At 45.5% G+C, this 23,304-nt stretch overlaps 4 protein-coding genes across 6 annotated transcripts; 2 read left to right on the top strand and 2 right to left on the bottom strand.

Annotated features, from left to right (window-relative positions):
* Positions 1–844: 844 nt before the first annotated feature.
* Positions 845–3,529, bottom strand: LOC115252291 (thioredoxin-related transmembrane protein 2-B-like). The gene is made up of 8 exons (XM_029846897.1): positions 3,230–3,529; positions 3,083–3,143; positions 2,475–2,588; positions 2,106–2,182; positions 1,893–1,999; positions 1,613–1,678; positions 1,361–1,490; positions 845–1,285 (listed from the first exon to the last, which is right to left on the bottom strand). The coding sequence occupies exons 1-8, from the start codon at positions 3,416–3,418 to the stop codon at positions 1,133–1,135; spliced, it is 897 nt and encodes a 298-aa protein (XP_029702757.1). The 5' UTR covers positions 3,419–3,529; the 3' UTR covers positions 845–1,132.
* Positions 3,519–5,126, top strand: LOC101065224 (polyamine-modulated factor 1-like). Its single transcript, XM_011610594.2, has 5 exons — positions 3,519–3,820; positions 4,179–4,284; positions 4,377–4,477; positions 4,600–4,795; positions 4,958–5,126. The coding sequence occupies exons 1-5, from the start codon at positions 3,636–3,638 to the stop codon at positions 5,021–5,023; spliced, it is 654 nt and encodes a 217-aa protein (XP_011608896.2). The 5' UTR covers positions 3,519–3,635; the 3' UTR covers positions 5,024–5,126.
* A 24-nt stretch (positions 5,127–5,150) lies between these two features.
* On the top strand, positions 5,151–7,816 carry med19a (mediator complex subunit 19a). Of its 2 annotated transcripts, XM_011610596.2 has the most exons (7): positions 5,151–5,275; positions 5,378–5,557; positions 5,894–6,016; positions 6,541–6,674; positions 6,787–6,883; positions 6,960–7,054; positions 7,515–7,816. In XM_011610596.2, exons 2-7 carry the CDS (start codon positions 5,470–5,472, stop codon positions 7,578–7,580), a joined length of 603 nt encoding a protein of 200 aa, XP_011608898.1. In that variant the 5' UTR covers positions 5,151–5,275; positions 5,378–5,469; the 3' UTR covers positions 7,581–7,816. The 2 variants fall into 2 exon arrangements, with proteins under 2 accessions (XP_011608898.1, XP_003970316.1); XM_003970267.3 differs by having other exon boundaries at positions 5,203–5,557.
* A 51-nt stretch (positions 7,817–7,867) lies between these two features.
* On the bottom strand, positions 7,868–22,620 carry slc43a1a (solute carrier family 43 member 1a). 2 transcript variants are annotated; one of them, XM_029846895.1, is made up of 15 exons: positions 22,327–22,620; positions 19,209–19,370; positions 18,562–18,757; positions 17,948–18,003; positions 17,263–17,339; positions 12,268–12,360; positions 12,025–12,158; positions 11,813–11,940; positions 11,543–11,689; positions 11,428–11,463; positions 11,221–11,350; positions 10,994–11,114; positions 10,835–10,908; positions 10,636–10,759; positions 7,868–10,457 (listed from the first exon to the last, which is right to left on the bottom strand). In XM_029846895.1, exons 2-15 carry the CDS (start codon positions 19,360–19,362, stop codon positions 10,260–10,262), a joined length of 1,668 nt encoding a protein of 555 aa, XP_029702755.1. In that variant the 5' UTR covers positions 19,363–19,370; positions 22,327–22,620; the 3' UTR covers positions 7,868–10,259. The 2 variants fall into 2 exon arrangements, with proteins under 2 accessions (XP_029702755.1, XP_011608897.2); XM_011610595.2 differs by having other exon boundaries at positions 19,209–19,367; positions 22,327–22,618.
* Positions 22,621–23,304: the final 684 nt, after the last annotated feature.

The following is a 23,304-nucleotide window of genomic DNA, read 5'->3' as shown; positions in this document are numbered from 1 at the left end:
AAAGGGCTTATTTATTTGACTCTACAACCTTTTAATTTTGGTCACAATTTCAAACCAGTGTCTTTAGTTAGTTCTCTTCAAGAGACAATGTGGGAAAAAAATAATTAAAAAAAGAGGCTTGCTAAACCCAGTTTAGCTCTAAGAAGGGACTGGTCTGTAGTGATATTTATGCCTTGAAAAACATTGATTTTGTAATTTTATTAACTTACCAGAAGTAAATTTTGCAGCATATTCGATTTTTCTTCAGTTCTTTTAATTGACAAGTTAAGAACACACATTTGAAGATTTTTCAGGATTGGGCATTACATTAATTTATTTGCTTTAAAAAGCGACCCAAAGTTCTGTTTGTAGTAATGTCTGCATTGGCTGGATGTAGCACGTTGTTGGGGTACAACACAGAGAGACGTTGAACCCGAACGACTGAACAAATTCTTGATCTGTCCCAGGCCGTCTGTAGTGTGCATGTGACTTTCATTTGTCGTGCTGGACGCTTCACCGGTGTGCATACTTGTGAGAATACTGTCAAATGACCACCTGCTTCAAATGTGGGGGAAAAATAATGAGGCAGCATTAATGGAACAAGACACCATTGTGTGGGAATCAGGACAACCTGTATTATTTTCCTGCTCCGGCCACCAGTAGAGGCCAGTGAACAATGTTAAAACTGTGGGTAAAGTAAATATACTGTATTAGATGATATCACCATCATGGGCTGTGATGAATGGACTAAGTTCCAAATTTCTGTAATGACTACATAAAGACATTTCCAAAATGGCCTTATAAAGACTTTATAAAGATGTCTTCTCGGAATAAAAAAAAAAAAGGTCAAACTGACAAAAAGGAAAAGTGTTCAGAATCTTAACTGCATACATTTATTCCCTTTCAGCTCTTTGGTTGTGTTCTTGAAATATACGAAATGGATAAATACAGTGCAAATACAGGCAGTGGAAAATCACAATGTTGACAAAAATGCATGTTTAAGACGTAATTCAGTCAAAAGCCATAAATGGCAGCGAAGTATCACACGGTAAGCACTCAAACAACTACTACACGTGCTTTCGCCGATGGTAAATAGTCCGTGCTTGAGATTACATTAAGGCAAAACGTCAGACAATGCATGCTCGTCCTCCCTTTATTGGTCTTTCTTGCTTTCTGTAGGAATTGTCGCGTCACTGCTGCCCTCTTGTGGTTCAGAGCCGTTTTCCTCCATCAAGCCGCGACCTTTGTTCATTTTCTTTGATTTTTGGAAGAGCTCGTTGAGGTTAAACTCTCGGATGATATTCTCCTAAAAATGAAACCGCTAAACATTAACCATCTATATGTTTTTTCTGTACAACCGCCTAAATATTAACAGACGAACCTCGTTGTAAGTCCAAGACACAGCTCTGCCTTTATTATCCACCATCGGACGTCTCATGATCTCTTGCCCTCCTTGGAAGAGCACCAGAGTGGGCAGCTGCTTGGCCAGAGGAGAGGCGCTGACCTTGTACCTGCTCAGAAACAATCCAAATTAACAGTCGGTACGCTAAAGATGAGCATAAACATTATTGTGCTGTTAAACTACAGAAAAACAAGATCAGACGCCAAATGGGACAGCAGAGAAAAGCGTGACCTCTTTGAAACCTCTCCATAACGTCCGATGTCCACCTTCGCAAACTTGAGACCGGAACAGTTGTACCTGCAGAATAAATGGGAGAAAAAGTCAAGTGATGCTTAATAAACATTTTATTCTGTTACCCTCACTGCAAGCAAAAAAAGCATACTGTCAAAGTGTTTAAATTCATTATGCACTTTAATCAGCATTAATCTGTGAGTATATCAACAATTATCAGATAATTCAACCAACTGAGATCTTGCAGGCTTCGATATCCTGAATGTCTTTGATCTCTTACTTGAGAGACAGATCGGCAAAGATCGGAGCAAAAGACTGGCATTCGGAGGACCAGTTGGCGTAGAATTCAACGATCCAGCTGACCCGACTGTCTCCCTGTAACTCCTCCTATCCATTCAAGACAGTGTCAGGTTACGCATCGACAAAATGAAACCCCAGAATGAGAAACCTTCAATGTCAGAGTCACATTAATCAAACGTCAGATATTACTCACATCGATGGTCTTGTCACTGAGGTATTTGATGTACTCTGGACCCATGTAGAGGGGGGGTTTACAGGTCATGACGAATGCTTAAGACAAGCAAAAACACAAAAGGAACATTTAATATTCCAGTTGAAATGATTAATGACGTCAATCAATACTGAAATGGCCTGTAAATGAAGATTATTCATTTATATTTATGCTGATTAAGAGTTTTCCCTTTGGTGCCTATACCTGGATATGAAAAAAATACATCTAATATTCCTGAAAATAAAAATCCTTAACAGGTCTCTCTGATGCTAAAAGAGCCATTTTATTAGCCAGACTTTAATGATGCTTGAAAAGCACAATTCTGTGACGAAATCCAGAAAGACCACTGACCCAGACAGAGCGCGAGGTAAAGGATGCCCAGCCTGACGTCCAGCCTGAAGAAGAGGATGACGTTGGCCACTTTGCTGAACAGAAACACGTTGCCTATGTGCTGCTCCAGTGTGACTGAGGAAGAAACCATGAAATGCAAGACCAGGGCAGCTTTTCCACAATGAGCACGGCACTTTCTGACTCCCCTTTAATGCGGGTTTACTCATCAGCTGCACTCTAGATCACAAATACCCATTCAGTTGGATAGTAATGCAGGACGCAACCTTTGAGTCGCTGCTGTGGTTGTGCTGATGTGGGTGACGTTTACACAATAAGCTCAGACAATGGGCTCTAAAACTGCGCTAAAGTGCCTTGTTTAGAGCCATTTCTGGTACATCAAGTGAAGTACACTAATACAAAAACTTCACTGAATTGCATTTCCTTTGCACCTGCATCAATTAGATTTAGATTAAAAATAATGGTGATCATCTGAAATGAGTTTTAAGGTACTGAGGTCAAATAAGCCCATGCATGTGCTCCCCTTCAGCCGTTGAGATGATCATGGTCGTGTACAGTGTCAACAAGTTGTATGACACGAGTTAGTTTACACTAAAATATGAGTGACTCACTCGCTCTCCTGTTCTTCATCATCACTATTGCGCTGAGAAACATCAGGATTTCTATTTCTCTCTGTAAAAAAATAAAATAAATGCAAGAAAACCAAAAAGACTCTGCAGAAGCGAATGAAGCCAGCAGTGATCTCCAGGCTCTCTCACCCAGTCGAAGTCGCAGGAGTTCCCGTCCTCGCGTTCCGTCGCCAGGTGCTCGCACAACCCCGGAGCCTTTCGGACCACCAGGAATGCGACGGTCATGAAGAACGACAATAGATAATACGGCTTCAGGAGCCATTTGTAAATCTGCGGTAAGTGGTACAAAAAGGCGCAGAGTCCTGTGATTAAACCCATTCTGGCTGCGATGACTGGCGAGCACGACTTTGAGGGGGAGTGACAGCTGGATTTAAGGTCGTGGCCAAGCGGACGCCACTGCGCATGCGCCAGATTTGGGTTTGTTTTTGTCCCCTCCTGCTCACCGTAGATTTGGTGAATTTGGCGGGATTTGTGAAGTGTAAACAGAAAATGGAGCAGAGCGAAGTAGAAACACAAGAGCCTGCTGGAAGCCAACATGTCTCAGACAAGGAATCTGAGCACCAGCAAACGAAGGAGGCAACAGGCGATGTTTCTTCTCAGGAGCCGAAGCCTGGATCCGGGGGGTAAGATGTCCGAGGAGAGCGAAGCTCGGGTTAACAGGTTCAAGCTGTTCGAAAAGGTGATGCAGAAGAGCCTGGAGAAGTTCATCGAGCTTGCCAGGTAATATTTCTTCGTCTTTTAGCGTCTCTTGATGGTTATAGTTGCAAAGGTCCAAAACTATAATTGCAGTCATAAGATCACGGTAGGAAAAAAATCAAGATCTCTAAATGGTTTTTACAACGATTCTTCAGTCAGCTGCTGTAAACCGGTTTGGTTGATAATTATAAACCTCTTTTTTGCATAAATTAGTGACAGGTGAGAGTTTTTATCTGTCATTTTTTAACTAACTCTGTTAATTATTATCAAAGCACCGTTATCAGGTCGTCTTGTATGCGGGTGGTCGGATTTGAAGACCATTGCATGCATCGACCTGTGGGTTCACTTCACTGCAGCCTTCCAGAGACCGTCTCTCCTTCAGTTTCCACAGATTTTCCAGCGTGTTCCGACCACTCTACAAGAAGAACCCTCAGAAGATGGAAAACATTCACAAGCAGTTCATAGAGGAGCTAAAGAAAGCTATACAGGTGCACCAAATGCTACAGCGCTTATAGAATTACATAAGAAAATAAAATGTCTGCCTTTATTGGTGAATAACGATTATGACAAAAAAAATTAGGATGACATCTGCAAATTGGTTGAAGAAGGGCAGTTGGAGGCCAAACTGAATGAGCTGGACAAACTGGAGCGTGCAGCCAAAGACCGGCCAAACCCTGCATGGTCCGTGAACCCCATCACACACATTATTTTCATCCTATAACTTTAAAATGAGCTGAATTTTTAATCTAACACAAGTCGCAGCTCAAGATTCATAAGACAATCATTTGCCTTGTTCTTTTTAGGCGGCCCAGTGGGATTCCCGAGCAGGATTTCTGCAGTTTTTTGATGCCGTACTTTCAGAAGCAGGAAGCCTACATGCGAGTGGAGCTGAAAAAAATTCAGGCAGAAAATGCAGCACTGGCACAGAAGGTTCAAGCTGGTCGAGAGGGCATTGCTGAGACCGAACGGCGTATTTCATCAACAGTTGATGAGTGGAAGGTGAGGAGAGAGCACGGAAGACATAGAAAAAACATCTTAAAGGCGTGACAGACACTTAGGTCCTCTGAGCATGAGCAGATGCTGCTGTTCGACATCAAATATGACAGAACAGTACTGAAACTACAAAGAATAACTCTTCTGTTATTTATTTTTCCTCTGCAGGCATCAGTCGCAGAGTTTGAAAGGCTGGCGGCTTCTCTCTCTCCCGCCGACGTGTTTGATGTGTGACTGTCGGAGGGAGACCAGCAGGCCAAAACTGTACATAGTCATTTAGTTATTCTCTGTTTGTCCAAAGAAAATAAAATTGAAAGCTGGAAAATCCAGACCCGGAGACCTGTGGCCTGCATTTCCTGGTGCGATCTAAACTTTGCGTGCGCGTTTGTGTGTGGTATTACGGTACGCAGGCCTCCGGCGGAAGATCACGAAGACGTCGGAGGCCCGACGGTTTGCGGTGGATTCCTCGGGAGTGCGCTCGGCCATGTACGCCTGAACAAACCGGCGGCTTCTTTGTACGTTGTATACATGTATTACTTCCGATAGATATGACTGAAATGTTTTCAACTCTGTTCGGACAAAATGAAGCTCAGGGACCACCTGGCTCGTCGTCCCTGGGTTTTGGACCGAGCAAACCTCCGCCGCCCCTGCCGCAAAGTCAAGTCCCTTTAGCGGCGCAGATGCCACCACAGCTCGGGGATGAAGGCCCTGCTCTTCGAAAACCCGGAGCTATGAATGAACCCTTTTACCTACTGCGAGAACTTCCTGGTACAGTTGAATTAACTTATATTTGGCTGCTTGAGTTATTTTTGACGGCTGCTCTCAATCGGTTGCAGCACCGTTTGTAAACAGTGCTAGCTAGTGCTAGCCAACAAGCTAACAGTTGGAGGAAAACATTCCATCCCCTTTATGTAACAACCAATAGTTTATGACGTTTAGTTATGTGTTGCCCGTTCTGTAAATCAACATTTTATTTAGACTCAAGTTCCAGTTGGTGAGGTTAAATTGATATGTCATGAAGCAAGAATCGGTCCCTTGGCTAACGCTAAACACTAGATCACTAGTCAACCTGACATAAAGTGGTAGAAATCTTTGTCTTTTTAGTGGGAAACGAGCTAACGGGAAACACTAACCTCATCACACACTACAACTTGGAGCACGCCTACAACAAATTCTGTGGGAAGAAGGTGAAGGAGAAGCTCAGCAACTTTCTACCGGAATTGCCAGGTAGGTTTTACCGATCGAAACCCGACAGCCAGTTAGAAAAGACGGGGACAACAGTGATGATGGACAGATCCCAAGAAGGGGAAGTGTGGGGTCAATGATGTCGATAACTTCAAGATTATTCAGGCTTGATCTTTGTAATATCATAATAAACACTGAAAAATTGAATCTCCAGCTAAATGATGTCTTAAGAAACACTTTTAACCTTAACATTTCAAGTTCCCTCCTATGTTGTATAGGATGTTTTCAGTGTTTACCAGAATTACAGTCTTGAAACATGATGAACAATCAGGACTCAGTTGCGATCTGGCTCTGTGACCGGGTACACTATAAAAATCAGCTGTGAATTTCATCACTGCATCCACAAATTAATTCCAAAACACTAAGACCATTTGTCATATGCCACGTTAGAGAACTCATCCTTTGAACGCATTTGTATTCACAATTTGATCAGAAGAAAATCACATTAATCTCAGTGAGCTTGTGTCTTATATTTGTTTGTGTGTGTTTTTCCTGTTGTGCTGCAGGTATGATTGACTGTCCAGGCACTCAGGATGGCAGCTCGCTGCGTTCTCTGATCGATAAGCCTCCGGTTTGTGGGAACTCCTTCAGCCCTCTGACTGGGGCTCTGCTCACAGGCTTCCGATTACACACAGGCCCGGTACTACTCCAATACACCACACACACACACTCTAAAGTTACACCTACCTGTTTCCAGGATTAACGTACAGAAGCTACTGCTGTTAATAAATGTTTATTGTGTGTTTCTTTAGCTCCCAGAACAATACAGACTAATGCACATACAGCCTCCAAAGAAGAAGAGCAAACACAAGCACAAACACCATCGACCGCAGGACCCATTACCACAAGGTACAGAATACAGAAGTTAAGCAGCAATGGAAGTTGTGTTTTCAGAGCGCTAACCTTCATCTGTCACACCTTCAAGAAACTCCATCAGACACTGATCCCAAGAAGAAGAAGAAAAAGAGGGATGATGATCCTGACCGCAAGAAAAAGAAGAAAGACAAGAAGAAAAAGAAAGTAAGACAACCCATCAGCAATTGATCAGTTGTGTTTTTTAGAGCCGAATTTAGTTCAATGCAGAGCTACGAGGCTGTCCGTGACCTGTAAAACTCCCTTAAGACTTTAACATTTTATTATCTCGAAGAGTCAGACCAAATCGGACGTTGTCCTGCTTTAATCCTGGCTTTCTATTATCCTATTTGGGTCATTTCCACTTGAAATTGAAAAGCTTCTGTTCTGAAAAAGACACATATTTGCGGGGCCCCAGGTTTGACTTGTTAACCGGAGTTTGACCTGGTAGTGACCTGTGGCTCCACACCAGAAACAAGCGCAAAGGTCATGACCCTGATGACTGAAAACATTCTGTCAGGAAGGCTCTTGCTGATAAAGCCCCATCCTTGATCAGCCATGGAAACATTTATAGCGGCGTCACATTTAAATGAATAAAGCCATAATTGTCTGCCTGTCCGTCTTTCAGAACCGCCACAGTCCGGACCATCCTGGCCTCACTGGATCACAACCCAACAGCAGCAGCCTCAGATAGGAAGGAAGAACTGTATGGATGCACGTGTGCGAATGGGCATTTTGTAAGAGGCCAAGTGTATTTTACAGATACTTGTATTGTTGAGAGTATGCTTAATATGTGAGGATGGAGTTTCCTGTGTGAAAGGAGCAGGCACACATCCACTGTGTAACTGCGCTGTACATAAGCCCCGCCCCTTTTGTTTGTGATACCTTTTGATCAGAATGCCAAAAATAAAGTTTGGTTATCTTTGCGTTTGTCTGGGGATGTGATTCAGTGTGGTGTAGCTGTTGCAGAAACACAGAACCTTCTGTCCAATCATACATTTATTTATCAAAGGCACAAGCAGAGTATGTGGATTAAACACGAGTACATTTATGGAGACGTAGCAACACTAGGAGCACACAGAGGAGCTGCTGTACATGATTAATTTCAGCTTTAATGCCATGATTACAATCGCGTCCACAGCAGAGGCCTAAAGACTAGCACGTGGGGTGGGGGGGGGTGCTGGATCCTGGTTCTTTTGGCCTCTGCAGCAAAACAAAAAGCAACATTCAAAGCCATCAAAGTCAAACACAGATTAGGTCTAGATCAGCAAAACGGGTTATAGAAATATGATCTGAAAGAAGGTGACCGAACTCTTGCTGCAGGACTGATGCTGTTGCTTATTCCTATTCATTTGCTCCTGGGTGTACTGAGGAAACGTGAGATACAGTACTATCACCTAGCAACAGTCCCCGCACATGGCTTTTGTTTACAGAGGGAGGTTCATCATTCTTCACATCTTCCACGTCTACTTAAACAGCGTTTAGTCTTCAGGCACCGAGTCTTTAATACATCAGGCAAGCATTAAAAACTACTAAAAAAAAAAAAGCAGCAACAAATTCAATCTGTGACAAGAATCTTCCTGTCTTAATATGGAAATCAAAGCGTAGCTGTAGTCAGAACACATCAAAGCCCGTTCTGCCATTTTCTTTTGATCTACAAATTATTGAATATGAGGCAGAAACGCTGTACACGCCTACGTCAATGAAGCGAGCTGAATGCATCACGAAAACCAGAAAAACACATTTGTATTTACACAATTTGATTGTTACATGTCAGTGATTTTGAAAAGGAAGGGAGAAAAAAAAACTGGCAAAGTTTGGACACCCGCTGAATCACCAACGTTAATTCATTTCTATTATTTTAATTATCTTACTACAAAATGACGAATAGGATAGTTGAACAAATACTTCCCTTTTCAACGCTACTGAAGCTAGAGTATAAAAGACACTTAAATACATATTTTATACACACACATCTCTGTGCATAAAGCAGTACAAAGTGTTTCGTAACATTCGCACACACTGTGTGTCGGTTACTCATAGTTTTCCATCACATCTTTCCTATATTCATACATTAAAAAAATCCGAGTATGTGAGGGCATGAAGGCACGACTTGAAATATCCGGTTCTCACAATATTTCCTCAGGTACGATGACAATGAAACCGATGGACCGTCAGGTGATTCGGTTGCAGAGAGACTAAGCACAGATACAGAGGAGGTAGATGTGTCTCTACAACTACAGCGAACATCTGCAGCGAACACACTGCATCTGCATCGAGCTCTAGGAAAAATCCTTAATGACTGAATATCTACAGGCAGGACGTCTGATGTCCATCGGCTCTGAATGACAGCATGAGTTGGTGTAGTAGTGTTATTTATAAATATGTATAATTATAGTTGTAGCTTTTATTTAACGGAGTGCAGTAAAACAGCACAAAGAACTACTTCATTTCTCACACGTTTTAAAACAATACAGGTGCAACACATGTAACATTGCTAATGCATTTAAGTTATTCTTTGGTGTTAGCAACAGTTGAGATTAATGTTTTGATGCTATTTCAAGTACTGTGATAACTGACCCGGGGCTGTGCCCGCAGGCATGTGCTTGTCTGTAAAATCTATGGCTTTGGCTCATACTAACTTGACAATTTTGACTATTGTTGTGACCTGATGGTAAATTGTTCGTGAATTTTGCTAAAACAAACTTGGATCTTTGGGCTGCAGAATAAAAATTCAAATATTTTCCCAGCCCACTAGATGGCGCTACGCATCCACTTTCTGGTGAGGTCGGTACAGCAAAGGTGATGCGACACAATTACAAATTTATGGACTTAAAACCCCCCAAAAAAGAAATAAACTGGTGTTTAAGATAGTGGCAGGGGTAGAGGGATCAATCAGAGCATACAACATTCACTCATAAACACGTAAAGCTAATTTTTAGCTGCTAATTATCCTTCTGTGTGGTTACCAAAGACCAGCACGACCTGTAACCCAGTGTTACCCGCCACGGCGTCTTCGGAACAACAGAACATTCGTGTCAGTCTGTTTGTGACAGAAGTGAGATGAACAGACCAAACAAAAAACATTAGATCGAACACATCATACGCAGAAGTGTTGCGCTAGAAATTTAGTTAAGGTGACAAAAAGTTTTGCAATATATAATACTGCAATATCCACCATCCTATAGGATGGTGATGTCAGGTCTGGGGGTGGACAGGATTCACACCACAAACCTTAAACTAATCTGAAATCGGCTCTGAATGCAGCTTGTGGTGATAAATCGTGCACCAGCACTTGGCCACGAAGAATTAAAACTGGTGGTGGTGCTCATGAGAACACATTTGTAGCGATTGTCGTCTCCGTGGCGTTGATCTAAGCCTCCACGGCGGTCAGGCCGTTGCTTTGAGGTTTGCAACCGTTGGCCCCAGCGTGGTTCAGTGCCTCGACCTCCGGTCCCGCAGCGTGCTTGTCGCGGGCCGCCTTTTCCCTAATCAGGTTTCGACGGTGGTAGAACAGGTAAGCCGGCAGCAGGAAACCGGACAGCGAGAGGATGAGCAGGCCGAAGTTTAACTGAAAGAGGACGCCGGAGTTACAGCGTGTCGGTGCTGTTTATGGTAATTAAATCAAATAAAACTGTGTCGTCAGGAAAACCGCCTGAAACACTTTGTTCTTCCATTTACATGCAAGACTCCTGTATATGTGTGTGTGTGTGTGTGTGTGTGTGTGCGTGTGTGTGCGTCTGACTCACCCAGTAAGCGTTTCCATGTAGCGACCCCACCATGATGATGAAGAGAGGCTGCTGCAGCAGGGCGATCACGGCGCTGATCATGGACTGGAGGCCCGTCAGCGTGCCGAAGTGGTTGGATGGGTACCTGTGGGAGACAGTTTGCGTGACTACAGGTCTCCCCCGGCCCGATTGTGTTACACATCATGTCCAGAGCGCTCACACGGCAGCATAAAGGCCCCCGCAGCAGGAATGGATGAAGCCTCGGACCATAGTGTGGAGGATAAAAGTCAAGATCTGGAGGAGGGAAACAGAAAAGAGCCAATGATTAATATCAGTCATGTGTGTACACTCAGTGTGTGTGTGTGTGTGTGTGTGTTACCTGCAGGGGGAGGCTGTCAATTAGGCAGCAGATTCCAAAGATAATCAGCAGCAGGTTGGTGAGAATGAAGGCCCGCATGGCGTTGGTCACTTTCTGGATCTTCGGGTCTCTTTTGGACCCACTGATGAAGACACACAGCTGATTTATGGTTTTGTTCTTCAGAAAACTAAAAATACCCATCAGCCCACAAATACCAGTAACTGCCCCGTGAGCAATGCTGGGCGTACCTCTTCTCCGTGCCAGAGTTGCCCTCCACATTACACTCCTTCATCTTCCAGTCCATGATGTATCCAATGAGCGGACACGTGACCAGGCACAGCAGCTGCAGGGTGCCGAACATGGACGAGTAGAAACTGACTGAAGAGAGAAGCGGAGGGTCAGACACAAGAACAACAGGAGAACCCCAGCACCCCCCAGCTGCTGACACCACCCACCTTTCTCCTCTGCTTCGATTACCAGCTGCTCTGATGCTGAGACAGGAAAACAGGCGTATTAGCTCAACTCAAATCGATGGTTTCCTGGAAAGGCAGCTGAGGGTTCAGCACTTACGATGTTCTTCACCGTGGGTGACCAGAAACTCCAGCATCTTGTTCATCGCCCCCATGAAGAAGATGATTCTCAACTGGGACATTCCCATGGTAACCAGACTCCACAGGAAGATGGGAGAGAAGACAGACCGTCGGAAAGGGACGGAATCTGAGAGAGAAGAAGATGTTCTCTTAGCTACACCACCCAGAAGCCTGGGTGTAATATGCATGGCACGTATGGAAACTACATTTCTCCTAAAAGAAAGTAAAACAGGACCATCTGATGACTTACTGGGCGCAGGCTCAGGACCATTGGGAAGTTTCTCTAAAGAGTGTTGGAGGTCTCCGTTCTTCTGCTTCAGCCTCTCCTCGGTGGCCTTCTGGTCTGATGAGGGCATCTCTTGCATTGTGAGGATTTTGCTGTCAGAAGGCCACAAACACACACAGATGTGTCAAATCCCTCCCACCATGCTAACGCCTCACAAACGCGGCAGGTGTGCTGACCTGTAGTCGACTTCATCGGGGGTCGGGAAGCCTTCTGTGGGCCAGTTGAAGAAACAGTTAAAAAAGACGAAGCCGGCGAGACCGGCCCACCCCCACATGATCGCCTGGAAGGAGAGGCCTGCGTCGTAGATCAGCTGGGGGGAGGACGGGACAGACGGTGCTTTAATCATGCGCGTGGGCGGCAGGAGAACCAAAGCTATGTTACATATACATATAAAGTGGAATACAGATATTGTAAATCACCTTGACCCCCGGGAAGGTGACAGCAGAGGAGGCATAGGAGCCGATCATCAGAGACATGACGGTTGAGCTCAGAGCACCGAACATGTTGGGCAGCTGCAGGTGCAGAGAATAAACCACCACAGATTAGACTAGCACTCTGTTTGTTCAGTGTCTGTCAAACCCCTAAAACAAATACACACAGTTTAAGACAAATTCCATCCCTTTCCCTTCACGGGGGACGTTTAGTGTTAAAATGTAACATTAGGTCTGCTTTAAACCAGGTGCAGTTCGCCTGTCTGAGCAGCAGGGGCAGACTTCTTGCACCGGACTGAGCCAAACTCAGAAGGTTCTTCCAACGGTTCCTGCCTGCAGAGTTTGTGGTCTACTGCATTTCTCCCTCCCTGCAGAGCAGACTCATTAAAAATATTAGCTGTCATGTCCTGAGGAACACAGGAACCAAGTCATGACCCAGTTTGGGCATTTGCCGTGGTTCAGACGTGGCGCTAAGCCAACTTAGGAGCATCCACCCTCCTCGAGCTCCCTTTTTCAACAATTCTGTGGTGGTAGGATTAAAAAATGTGGACACCGGCCCTTGATGACCTTCAGGGGGCTTTTCGGCCTCCAGTCTGAGGGCACTCATGACACACAGCAAAGGGGACAAGGTGGCAGGCACCAGGCACTAACACATATATTAGGTTGACCTATTTACAGTTGTAAGAAGCTTAGGTCCTTAACAATGACCTATTGTGGCACCAACGCACCCAGTGTCCTTTGAGTTTTAAATGGGTCAATCGTGATTATAAAATCACATGTGAGGGATTTTAGGTGTGATGCATGGCAAACCCACAATGGGTTTCCAAACTTCTCCAGCATCACCTAATCTCCTCGCTGGGTCAGAGTTCACCACACAGTGTCCATTTTCATTGAATAAAAGCAGTTGTGTCCCCCAGACCGATACCATTCTTTCATAATTTTGCCTCTGCTTGAGGACGAGAGCTGGACGACCTGTCACAGGCATCGATGCCCCCCAAAACTGCAAGATGGATTGAGACAAAAGTGAACGGTCAAGTTTCCCGGGTTACACAGCCCTTTAGAGGGCGTCGAAGAACTGAGTGACCCCCGCCCGAACATTCCTTGAGCTACTGTTGGTTCACGGGTGCAGTGCGATGCAAAAGATTACGCCTTCACGGCTTATGTGTGAATGCAGATATACGCGTGTGTGGCGGTTGGCCGGATGTGAGATAAAGCTGTGGCGACTGCAAGCTATACGTTAAAGTGTGTGCCTATGTGCGTGTGTGTGTGTGTGTGCGCGCACTTTAGTGCGAAGCATGGGGTCACTTCAACAGCTCACACAAGAGACTTTCAGGTAAACATAATATGGATAACACATCCTCATTCAGGGCTTCTGAGAAACCCACATACTTCACAGCTGCTCTGTGGCCCTGTGAGCGCACGCACACACACACACACACTCACACCTCGCATCTCCCGCTAACATTTGAGCAAATATTCTGCGGCCATGTGAGCTGTCGACCCACTCAAGAGGCAACAACGCCACTGTGTCGTGGCGACATGTGAGGCAGAGAAGCGTGCGCACGTGTGTGTGCGCGCCAACAGCAGGTGTGGTTTTTCACCACGGTGTTCTGGCATGAAACACATATTTATTTCACTCCTGGAATGCATGCAGCACATGCACCGACCGCCGATGCCACCAGACGGAACCAGATACACGTGAGCGGAGACAGCAGCGCCTACATTTACACATGTCCAAATATTACAGCTATGTGGAAAACGAAGAATAGGGCTGTGCATGAAGACCCCTCTGGCTTTGGTAAAATTGCACTTTCTTGTTTTTAGGACTTGTTTTCCCTCATCATTCTGAACGCGGTCAACATTTTGAGACTCTAAACTTCTAGTGTTGATATTATCAATGATATGTGGACTTTTGTCGGGCGCAGGGGGGCCAACCGGTGTCAAAAAGTGAAACCATTCAACTGTCACAGTTAATAAGTTCAGCCCCTGCTGTGCTCACTCACTCGGGTGTTGGAAGGCTTTGGCACCGGCTTTAATTAAGACCTTAATCACTGGAAAGAACAGGCTAAATGGCAGCTTAAAAAGGCTTTTGATGATGTTCTGCAGAACTCGGGGGAACACGAGTCTAAGAAGTGGGCAAAAAATAAAACCGGGGGGAAAGGGCTTTCCACAGGTGCACCCCCCACCAGACTCTCCTCTCTGTGGAAATCCCAGCAGGATCTTTCTAAACCACCGCTGATTATTACAACCAGGCACTTCCCTCCAATTCATATCTCCGCTGCTTGTTCTCCTAAACAGACGCCTGAGCCCTCGCAGATTTCCACAACACCACGAGAGACAAAGGCTTTAACCCAGAGGCCCGCGGGCTTGGCGCGACGCACGCGCGGCTCCAGTTTCACACAAAGTCACTGTGAATCAATGGACGCTATCATCAATTAACCGGGGTGATGACAGAGGCGTGTCAGGGACCAGACTCCAGCAGGCGGCAATGCTCTCTTCTCTGACAGCGTTTGAACTTGGAAATAAACAAAAAAAACACACAGCCAAGCTTCAGATCAGTGGCAACCATAATGACCGGGTTATCATGCTGCAATGGACAAGCCGAGAGCTGATTTTGTGTATTTTTTATGCATTAGAAAGATCAAAGGAAGGCGGGAAGAGCAGTTTTTTAGGAACCAGATCAAATGTTCTGGAAAAACAACGACAGCCTCTGAGATGTGCGGCTGCAGGCCTCTCATTTACTAACTGCACCCTTGCATTACGTCACCGGCCGCTCTGGTCTGAGGCAGAACCTGAGCTGATAGAGGAAATATGGTAAAAAAAAGGAAGCAACCCTTCAAAAATGTGAATGATCAAGCTCACCTAAAGAGAAAGTCCCAACAAAGTTGTTGATAATCAACAATAAAGTAATTTCTTGACCATCATTTTACACAGAATTCAATGATTTCTGGCTCTCCCCGCCTCCAAACCTGCATCATGTTGTGATCTATCCAGCTGTCTGCTGGCTCTCCACTGTTCTGGCTGTTTCCAGAGCAGATGGGAGAGATTATGGAGGTCTACAAGTGTGGAAGACACATATTTAGGAGGAACAAAGTGCTATTTGCCTTAAAATGGCCCCAGAACAGAAGGAATGGAATGCTTGTGGAGCGGTCTAATCTAAAAAGGCAGGAACGAGTCCTGTCCTGCCTTAGTAGGTGTGAGCTGAGCGCGTGCATGTGTGTGTGTGAAGAGTGTGGAGTTCCTTTAATGGTGCTGTTGTTATTTTTCCAATGGAACAGAACTGAGGTCAAACCAGGACAAACATGGGAGGGTAGTTACTCAACAGAGTTTGTGTGCATGTGATTGAAAGCCATCAAAACAGCTCTGACATTGTCAAGACACAGGAATGGACACGGGACCTGTGTGTGCGTGTGTCCCCTGGTAGCGGGCAGCAGGACACCGGGGGTGGATTCCTTGGGTCATGTGGGCCGTCAGCTTCTGTTCTCTCCGCTGTTCCATTACATAACATTCGACTGGACCACGATGAGAGGTGTTTCAGAGGCCAGGTCAAAGTTTTGGGCCGTGTTCCATCAGTTGTTCCTGGGCTGTATTTGTACCGTGACGGGGTACATCACCCACTCGCCCTCGTCACCTGACCAAATAACAAACCTCCCACAATAAAAGCCACCTTTAAAACCAGGCGGCCAGAGGCATAAACACAACCTTCTGTATAAATACCCAGAAACATGACACTGGTTCTGGTTAGGGTTCCAAACTCAAAAATGGGAACACAACTTGTGAGCAAGCTTAAACAATCAGTCACTGTTGAGTCAGTGCAACCAGCTCATTCCCGTAATAGCTGTTTGTTTTTTCATGTTAATAATGTTCAAGCCAGTTACTTCATGTTGTTTCCTGGCATTTAAGACAAGGTCAGACGTCAGGAGAGATAACAGGTTGGCACTTATGTGTTTAGCATTTGAACCTTTTTTGGTTCAATTTCTCATTATGTAATTCCAAGTCCGTCCACGCTCATCATCCCAAACATCTGGTCCGCGTTCATCTCCTTGCTCACCCACGAGTTGTGCAGGGTTGCAAAAAAAAAGGGGTTTTCGGGGATTTTCTGCTGACTGTAGGGCAGCAGGGGGGAGGAAGATAAGAGGACAAGAACAAAGGAAGGAAGGAAGGAAGGAAGGAAGGAAGGAAGCCAGGTGAGGGAAAGTGTGGCCTTTAAGGTTTGGAACAGAGGTGAGGGGGCGGGACTTCAGGGAGGGTGTGTGTCAACCAGAGGAGGCCATTGGCTGAAATGTGAATTGGAGCTCTTCCATCTGAAGGGACTTCATGTACAACTTAGATACACACACACACACACACACATGCCCACACAGGGTATCAACTAGAAACGCACTTGATAATAATGGTACCAGCTGACACATCACATGCTGATACACATGCCTGTAAACAAACACAGCTCCCAGTCACGACGCGCATGTTTCCTCAGCTGTGACAAGCGGCTGCACTGAGAACCTCAGCTACTAAAACCGTCCAGCCCGTTAGTTCTGGGATCAGTATTTTCCCAGCCTATTCCTTATGTAACCACAGCACAGATCTTTCTGCAGTGTCAGGCCCATGAACCTAAAGGGGGGGGGGGGGGTCATCTGAAAGCCACCGTGTGACAAATTCTCCAAAAACTGCACCCGGTAAAACATTTAAAAACACCACTGATGGAACCGTAAGGAGGGGGCACAGGTGTGATGGTCATGAGCGAGGACCTTGAACACACAACCTCCTTTTAGCTGCAGCGCCCGTAACAGACCCCACATAGCGGGGTTAATTATAAATACCAGATAGGCTGCTCTAAATGATGGGAGGGGCAAGGTTACAGCAAGATTTAAGCTCTGTAAACACATGGAAAGTACTTGCAGACCTGCAATTTCAGTCAGTTTTGACCTGGGCTGTTCAAATATCACTTTTTTTCTCTGTTTGTTGTTTGTTGTTGTGTCTCACCGTGAGTGAAGTGAAGGTCAGGCAGATGCCTCCAAAGCCATTCAGGGACAGCGCCAGGAAAATGAGTGCTGACAACACTGCAAATGAAATCAGATTTGTAAATGCAATGAACTCAAAAGCAGCATTTACTCTCTAAGCAGAGACACTTAAAAAAGTGCTGTTTTAAGGAAAACAAGCCTAATGAAACGCCCTAACGGCCCCTAACATTTAATACATGTTATCATATTAATCTAAAACTTCTCACCTCCTGTTTATTTTAAAAGAAAACATCACTTAATGTTGGAAGAATAGATGCTGATACAACGTTTCTGTTAAAAGTAGTCTGAGTCTCACCACTTTATGGGCTACTGCCCATATTATCATTTACATTAGCAAAATAATGCATTAACAGCTCAAATCAATCACAGCTCCTCCAAATGCTGCTAAGGTTCATTTGACTTTCTGTCAAATGTAGATGAGACTTTGCTGCAGCAGTTCACGTCCAGCAAAAGAACATTTTTACTGGAGAAAAAGGGCTCAACATCAGGTTCATTACTCCTCGGGAACAGGTAAAGTGGGTCAGCGGGACTGAAAGCACTACTGTGCTTCATCATGGAGGGAAACGTGTTTGATGTTAAACAAGAACAGAGGGAACAGCGCTTGTGTTTGTCTGAACGGTGTTTGTTCAGCACGTGCTTGGACTCACCGTGAGGGTCGTAGGCAGAGGCGGCCATGATGACGCAGGACAGACCGAAGCAGGAGCTGGAAGACAAAAAGCCACCATGCTGCTGTTACTGGAACGCCTGTATTTCACTGGGTTTTAGAGGATAACGCCTCCATTCCAGACAGCACACCGGTGTGATCTCTGAATGGCCTCTAGCTGTGAGTGTGAGTAAAAGGTGTGTCTCGTCCTGTGCGTGTTTGTGCGTGGGTGTGTGCGTGCAGCTTCTGTGATCATTATTTCTGCACGCGGCTGCATAATTTACATACTTCTATTTCCCCTACTCTCACACCCAAGCAAGAATGTTTCACTACAACATACATTTACTGAATTTACCGGAAAATCCTCCTACGCCCATCTGTGAAATGTAGTCCATCTTCTTTCTCCCCTTTTACTACAGCCCCATTAACTCGCTGTCACAGCCGACAGGGACTTTTCTCCAGTTCTAGATTTTTACTCTGTTGCCTGGTCTCATCCGCTGAGTGTGATTTATTCCTGATAAATAGAGTTTATGTCTTCTGGGAACATTATAGATCAGCATACAGAAGTGTGTATTGAGCCGTTTCACCCTGCTGGCGATGTGCGGGCCATGACTTTACCTTCCCACCAGGCGGATGGGGCGTGGCCCAAACTTGTCCATAAGGATGCCAAGCGGAAGCGTGGTGGCGCTCAGCAGGAAGGAGCCGATGGTGAAACCCAAATTCAGCATCTCTTCCTGGTCCACACAGCTGAGCCACTCGTCCACCTCGTCGCCCGAGGACGAGTTGCCCAAGGACACGACCACCGAATCGTTCTCTGTGAGGAAGGTTGGGGGGCATGGTTACGGGGGAATATTTGGACTCTTGGGTCCATGCTGGGAACCAGACTGGCACAGTACAGTGTGTTCTGCCACTTCTTATTGGGTATCTGCATTCCCACTGTAAATTATTGCACCCCCCAGCATGACTGGTTGCTACAGTGACATTGTGGGACACGTCTGTGATGCAACACACAAACTCACAGAAGAGCCCCTCTCTTCTCCCTGGATGTCTGCTCCAATGTCAGCAAATATTGAGAAGACAGGTTTTACAGGAACCTGTTTGTTCTGTGACATTTTTTTTAAACAAAATGGGGCTAAAATAAGGATTACTTCTATTTTACTCTTGCTTTAACACATGTGTCCTGAAATCGTGTGCTTGCGTGCCAGGAAGTGCCGGCGTGTTTTCCAGTTGTGATGCCATATTTTAAATGTCCACACAGCCGTTACCTGAACACAGGTGGGAGTAGAAGCCTTCCCTCTTCAGCATGATGAGCAGCGATCCCCAGCCCAGAAGCACAGCCGAACACAGGAGGTTTTCCAGGACCGCCGTCACCGCCATCCACCAGCGCCTCCTGTAGGCCTGCACCAGAGAGGGCGCCATCGCAGCTGCTTGGCAGAGGGAGAGGAGGGCACAATTAGAATGACAGCGGCAGAAAGTTAGGGTCAATTAAGGCAGTTGTTAATCTTAACTGGCGGGTTGCCAGCTATGCAGGTGTCTGACATCCACTGGTCTGGTTTGTCAGTCACCCAGGAGTTAGCGCGCCGCACCTTTGTTTGCTGTTGGCATTAGCAGTGGGATTTTTTTTCTGCGTTGGTTCTTGCGATTTAGCTTTTGTAGCTCAGCGGTGGCACTAAAATGGCAGGTTCTGCTTCCCTCCTGCAGCATTTCTCTTTTACTTCCTCCTGCTGTAGTTAGCATTGTTTTCTAACTGCCAGGAGGACGCTTGACACCTTCCACCCCCTGGACCGTCCCTGAGACACATATTTTCATCACGGAGCATAATGCAGAGCGCTTCTGTGTCCCTATCTTGAACAATGCGGTTGTATCAGTTAAAAAAAGACATTAGTTTGTGTCGCTGAGACACACAGAGGGTCAAACTGAGTACAAACACAACTTCTGTATAAACAATTGGAAAAATCTATAATATGACTGAAATCTATAATATGACTGAGTGCGATAAAGTTGGTCACGATCACCCAGAACACACACACAAACACACACCTAGAATACTGTATATCAGCAAGATCTCAGCTACTCTGTGGGTGACCTGTGCAAACTGAGGGAGGAAAAATCTCAGCAGTTTGATGTGAGACAGGAAGGAGGCGAAGGGGCTTCTGTCAATGCCCCAGACAGGAAACACTATTGGAGTAGTCCCTAATGAGGGTGTCAATGAAGAGCGTGTGCCTCTGTGTGTGTGTGTGTGTGTGTGACAGGAGAAATAAGGGAGATCTAATAGGACAGATTTGACTCTTTGTGTGTGCTTATACGGCGTGCACATAATGCGATTACCCATGGCCCACTGAACTGCTTTTGTCCTGAAAAGAGTTTGAACAGGGAGGATTTCGATGTAAGTGACACCCCATGTCGAAAGGCTGTTCAGTACACACACACACACGCACACACACACTATCCCACTGTGTCTTTCAAGTCTTTTACCAGTTTTATAACAGTAATGAAGAACATAAATGTATTTTTTGCATGCATTCTGTAGAAAAATTACCAGTTTTAAGGACATTTCCCATGGTTCCTATATCTAAAACTTACAATCGTCTGATTATGCCAAAAGACACTCGACAAAGAAATGTACACAGACACAGCAGCCTTTCAGACGAGACGCGCAGCCCCAAGTATGCAGGCCGCGGTCACATGGGATGGATTTACGCTGTTGCGGAGCAAAAAAACTACACGTTGCCAACACATTGCTGCTAAGTCGGTGCTGCACATGCACTGTGGCATTCAGTCAGTCGGGGAGCGCGTTCTAGCTGGTCTTCATCGTCAAACTAACGGTCTTCCTCTGCACTTCCCTCCAGTTTTGTTCACGGTGGCGGTTACATGGACGCTGGCATGCTGTCATGAATGTAAGGCTTCCTTGTTAATGAGGGCTAACTTGGTGTTGTGACACAGGAAAGTCAACACGTGACAAAGACCAGCAAGCAGGCAACCGTCCCCGAAAGGAAACGTCTTTTACAGTTGACAGACAGTTGTTAGTCTTTATTGTAGCACTGCGAAACATGTGTGTGTGTGTGTGTGTGTGTGTGAGCAGTCGGAGCCGGTGAAGCTCATCTGGGAGGAGTGCCATATAAAGAAGTTCCCAAAATAGAGCTTACCTGAGCTCTGGACACTGAATGATGCAATGTTTCTCCATGGAATCCTTTATTGTGGGAATGCGCAGGAGTATTTGATATTGACACAGCAATCAGTGGGAATTTTAAAAACATCGTGTCCGTGTCATTTCTTTCATGTTTGGCTCCTTGCTGTCCAGCTCTTTTTTCCCCACGGGGACGCTTTTGACCTTGACCAGTCGTGTTTATCAACCTCAGCAGGACACAAAGGACTGTGAGGCAAACTCTTTATTCTCACAAGTTTTAGAGAAAATAAACCATACGCTCTGGGAGCCCCTGTCCCACCTGAGGAGTCCGAAAAACGCAACCCCCGAGGCTGCCCGGGCGGCCAACAGCTGTCTCTCTGTAGGCATGACCTCAGGCCGGGTCCGGTTACTGGCATGGTCGGGCTGGAGCAAGTCAGCCGCCGCGTTCAAGTGCTGTGCGTAATGTCAGAACTACATGTTCAACCACACGGGACCATAAAAATAACCCCACACAGTGGTGGGTATTCATGCTCAATCTCTTTCCAGTGGCAAAAAGAGACATGGAATAATGCTGAATAATTTAGATGCAAATCATAAATAATCATTTGAACAGTACAAACATAGATGTAAAATGAACGTACCGAGATTCTTATGTGTAAAAAATAATTTTAATCTAGGCCAACAGAAGATTACTTAAAGATGCATTATTCTAAAAGATGACCCAAATAAACGTGTATACACAAAGTTTCCTCTCCTTTTATTTACTGACGCGACTACTGTCCCCTAATTCCTGCATTATCGGATTTTAAATGCCGTCTTTAAACACGTCAGGGATATTTATTTCCCCCAAACCATCGCGTCCTACCGCGGCGGGGGGGTTACTGTCCCACAAATTAGTATAATTATTCTACAGCCATGCGGTCCCTGTTAGGGACACGTGGAAAAACGCAGGCGAGAGTTTATCACTCAATAAAAGAGGAAGGCGAGCGCCTCCGAGGTCTGTGCCAAAAGAGCGCGGTTTGCCGACCCTTCCACCCTCTTTTCCTCCACCCGCATTCTGCCCACGCGTTTTCCCTGATGTCCCCTCGCCGGACATTCCCGGTTGGACCGACCGACCCCCTCCGGTTTGCGCTCCGTGCCACGTGTGAAGCGGTTCGACGCGCTGTGGTTATTTTACAGTCAGACTCTGTGACAAAACCTCGGAAAAAAGGGGGGAGACGGGAAAATGGGGGGAAACGTTGGATTCACACACTTACTTGAGTTGAAGATTCTTCTCAAAATTGGGGAAAGGCTTCCAGTTGTTTCCTGGTTCGCTGCGCCGATTTTTTTTTAAACTGGTTAAACTGGTAAAGACGCAGTTGCTCGCTGTCCTCCGGTTCCGGCGCTAATAAAAGTTTTCCCTACTTTCTTTAGGTGGTGGTTTCGTCTGACCCAACTCTATCTCTCTCTCTCCGGTTTCAACACACACTCACCCTTCTTACTTTTCCTAATTTGACTTTTAATGCCCTCCCTTTTTTCCTATGTATCTGACTTTAGTCGCCACCCCGCCGCTTCAGTCGTCACTCAGGACAAATGTCTTCACTCGCCCACTGAGAGTCCAGCAGGGATCCTGCGCCTGGAACCACCAAGTCATTTTCAAAAAAGAGAACCTGAGACCGTTTACAGGAGTTGTTGATCGTTAATACAACTGTAATAACCGTGCTGCGCGTTTTCAAAGCCAATGCCAAAATGAGCTGCTCCACATTTGGGATTTTTAGATGCAAACTCAAGTTTTCTCCTCCCGAATAACATATGCTGCTTTAAACATGTTGTCGAAGCTGTTTAAGCAAGAAACACAAAAGAAAAATGTTACATGGCACTGAAGCGCAGGTTAATAATTAAGTGCGTGATAAAACGAATAAATCGCTAAACGAAGACGTTTTTGACTAATTTATTAATTTATTTTAAAGTTTTCATAAATCCACAGAGTATTAAGGACTTGTTAAGATGTGTATTAAACTCCGTGTGAGCTGCTGCATATGCATGAGAGGGAGCAGAAGGACCCAGTCCTGCTACTCCAGAACCCAACAGGGTGCCTGTAAAACCTTAAAAGGGACCAGTCAGTGTGTGTTCCTGCAAAGTAAAGCCTGCAAATGGACGCGTGTTATGCAAAGATAAACTAGGGAGCCCTCAAAGACTGTTTCTTGTGGGTCCCGGTGGTGTGTTGGGTTCATATCCAGCATCAAGCAGCCTGC

The sequence above is a fragment of the Takifugu rubripes genome, chromosome 14 (assembly GCF_901000725.2).
Source record: "Takifugu rubripes chromosome 14, fTakRub1.2, whole genome shotgun sequence".
In the NCBI taxonomy this organism is placed as follows: domain Eukaryota; kingdom Metazoa; phylum Chordata; class Actinopteri; order Tetraodontiformes; family Tetraodontidae; genus Takifugu; species Takifugu rubripes.
The sequence above is the reverse complement of the archived record's forward strand: the minus strand, read 5'-3'. Positions and strand labels throughout refer to the sequence as shown.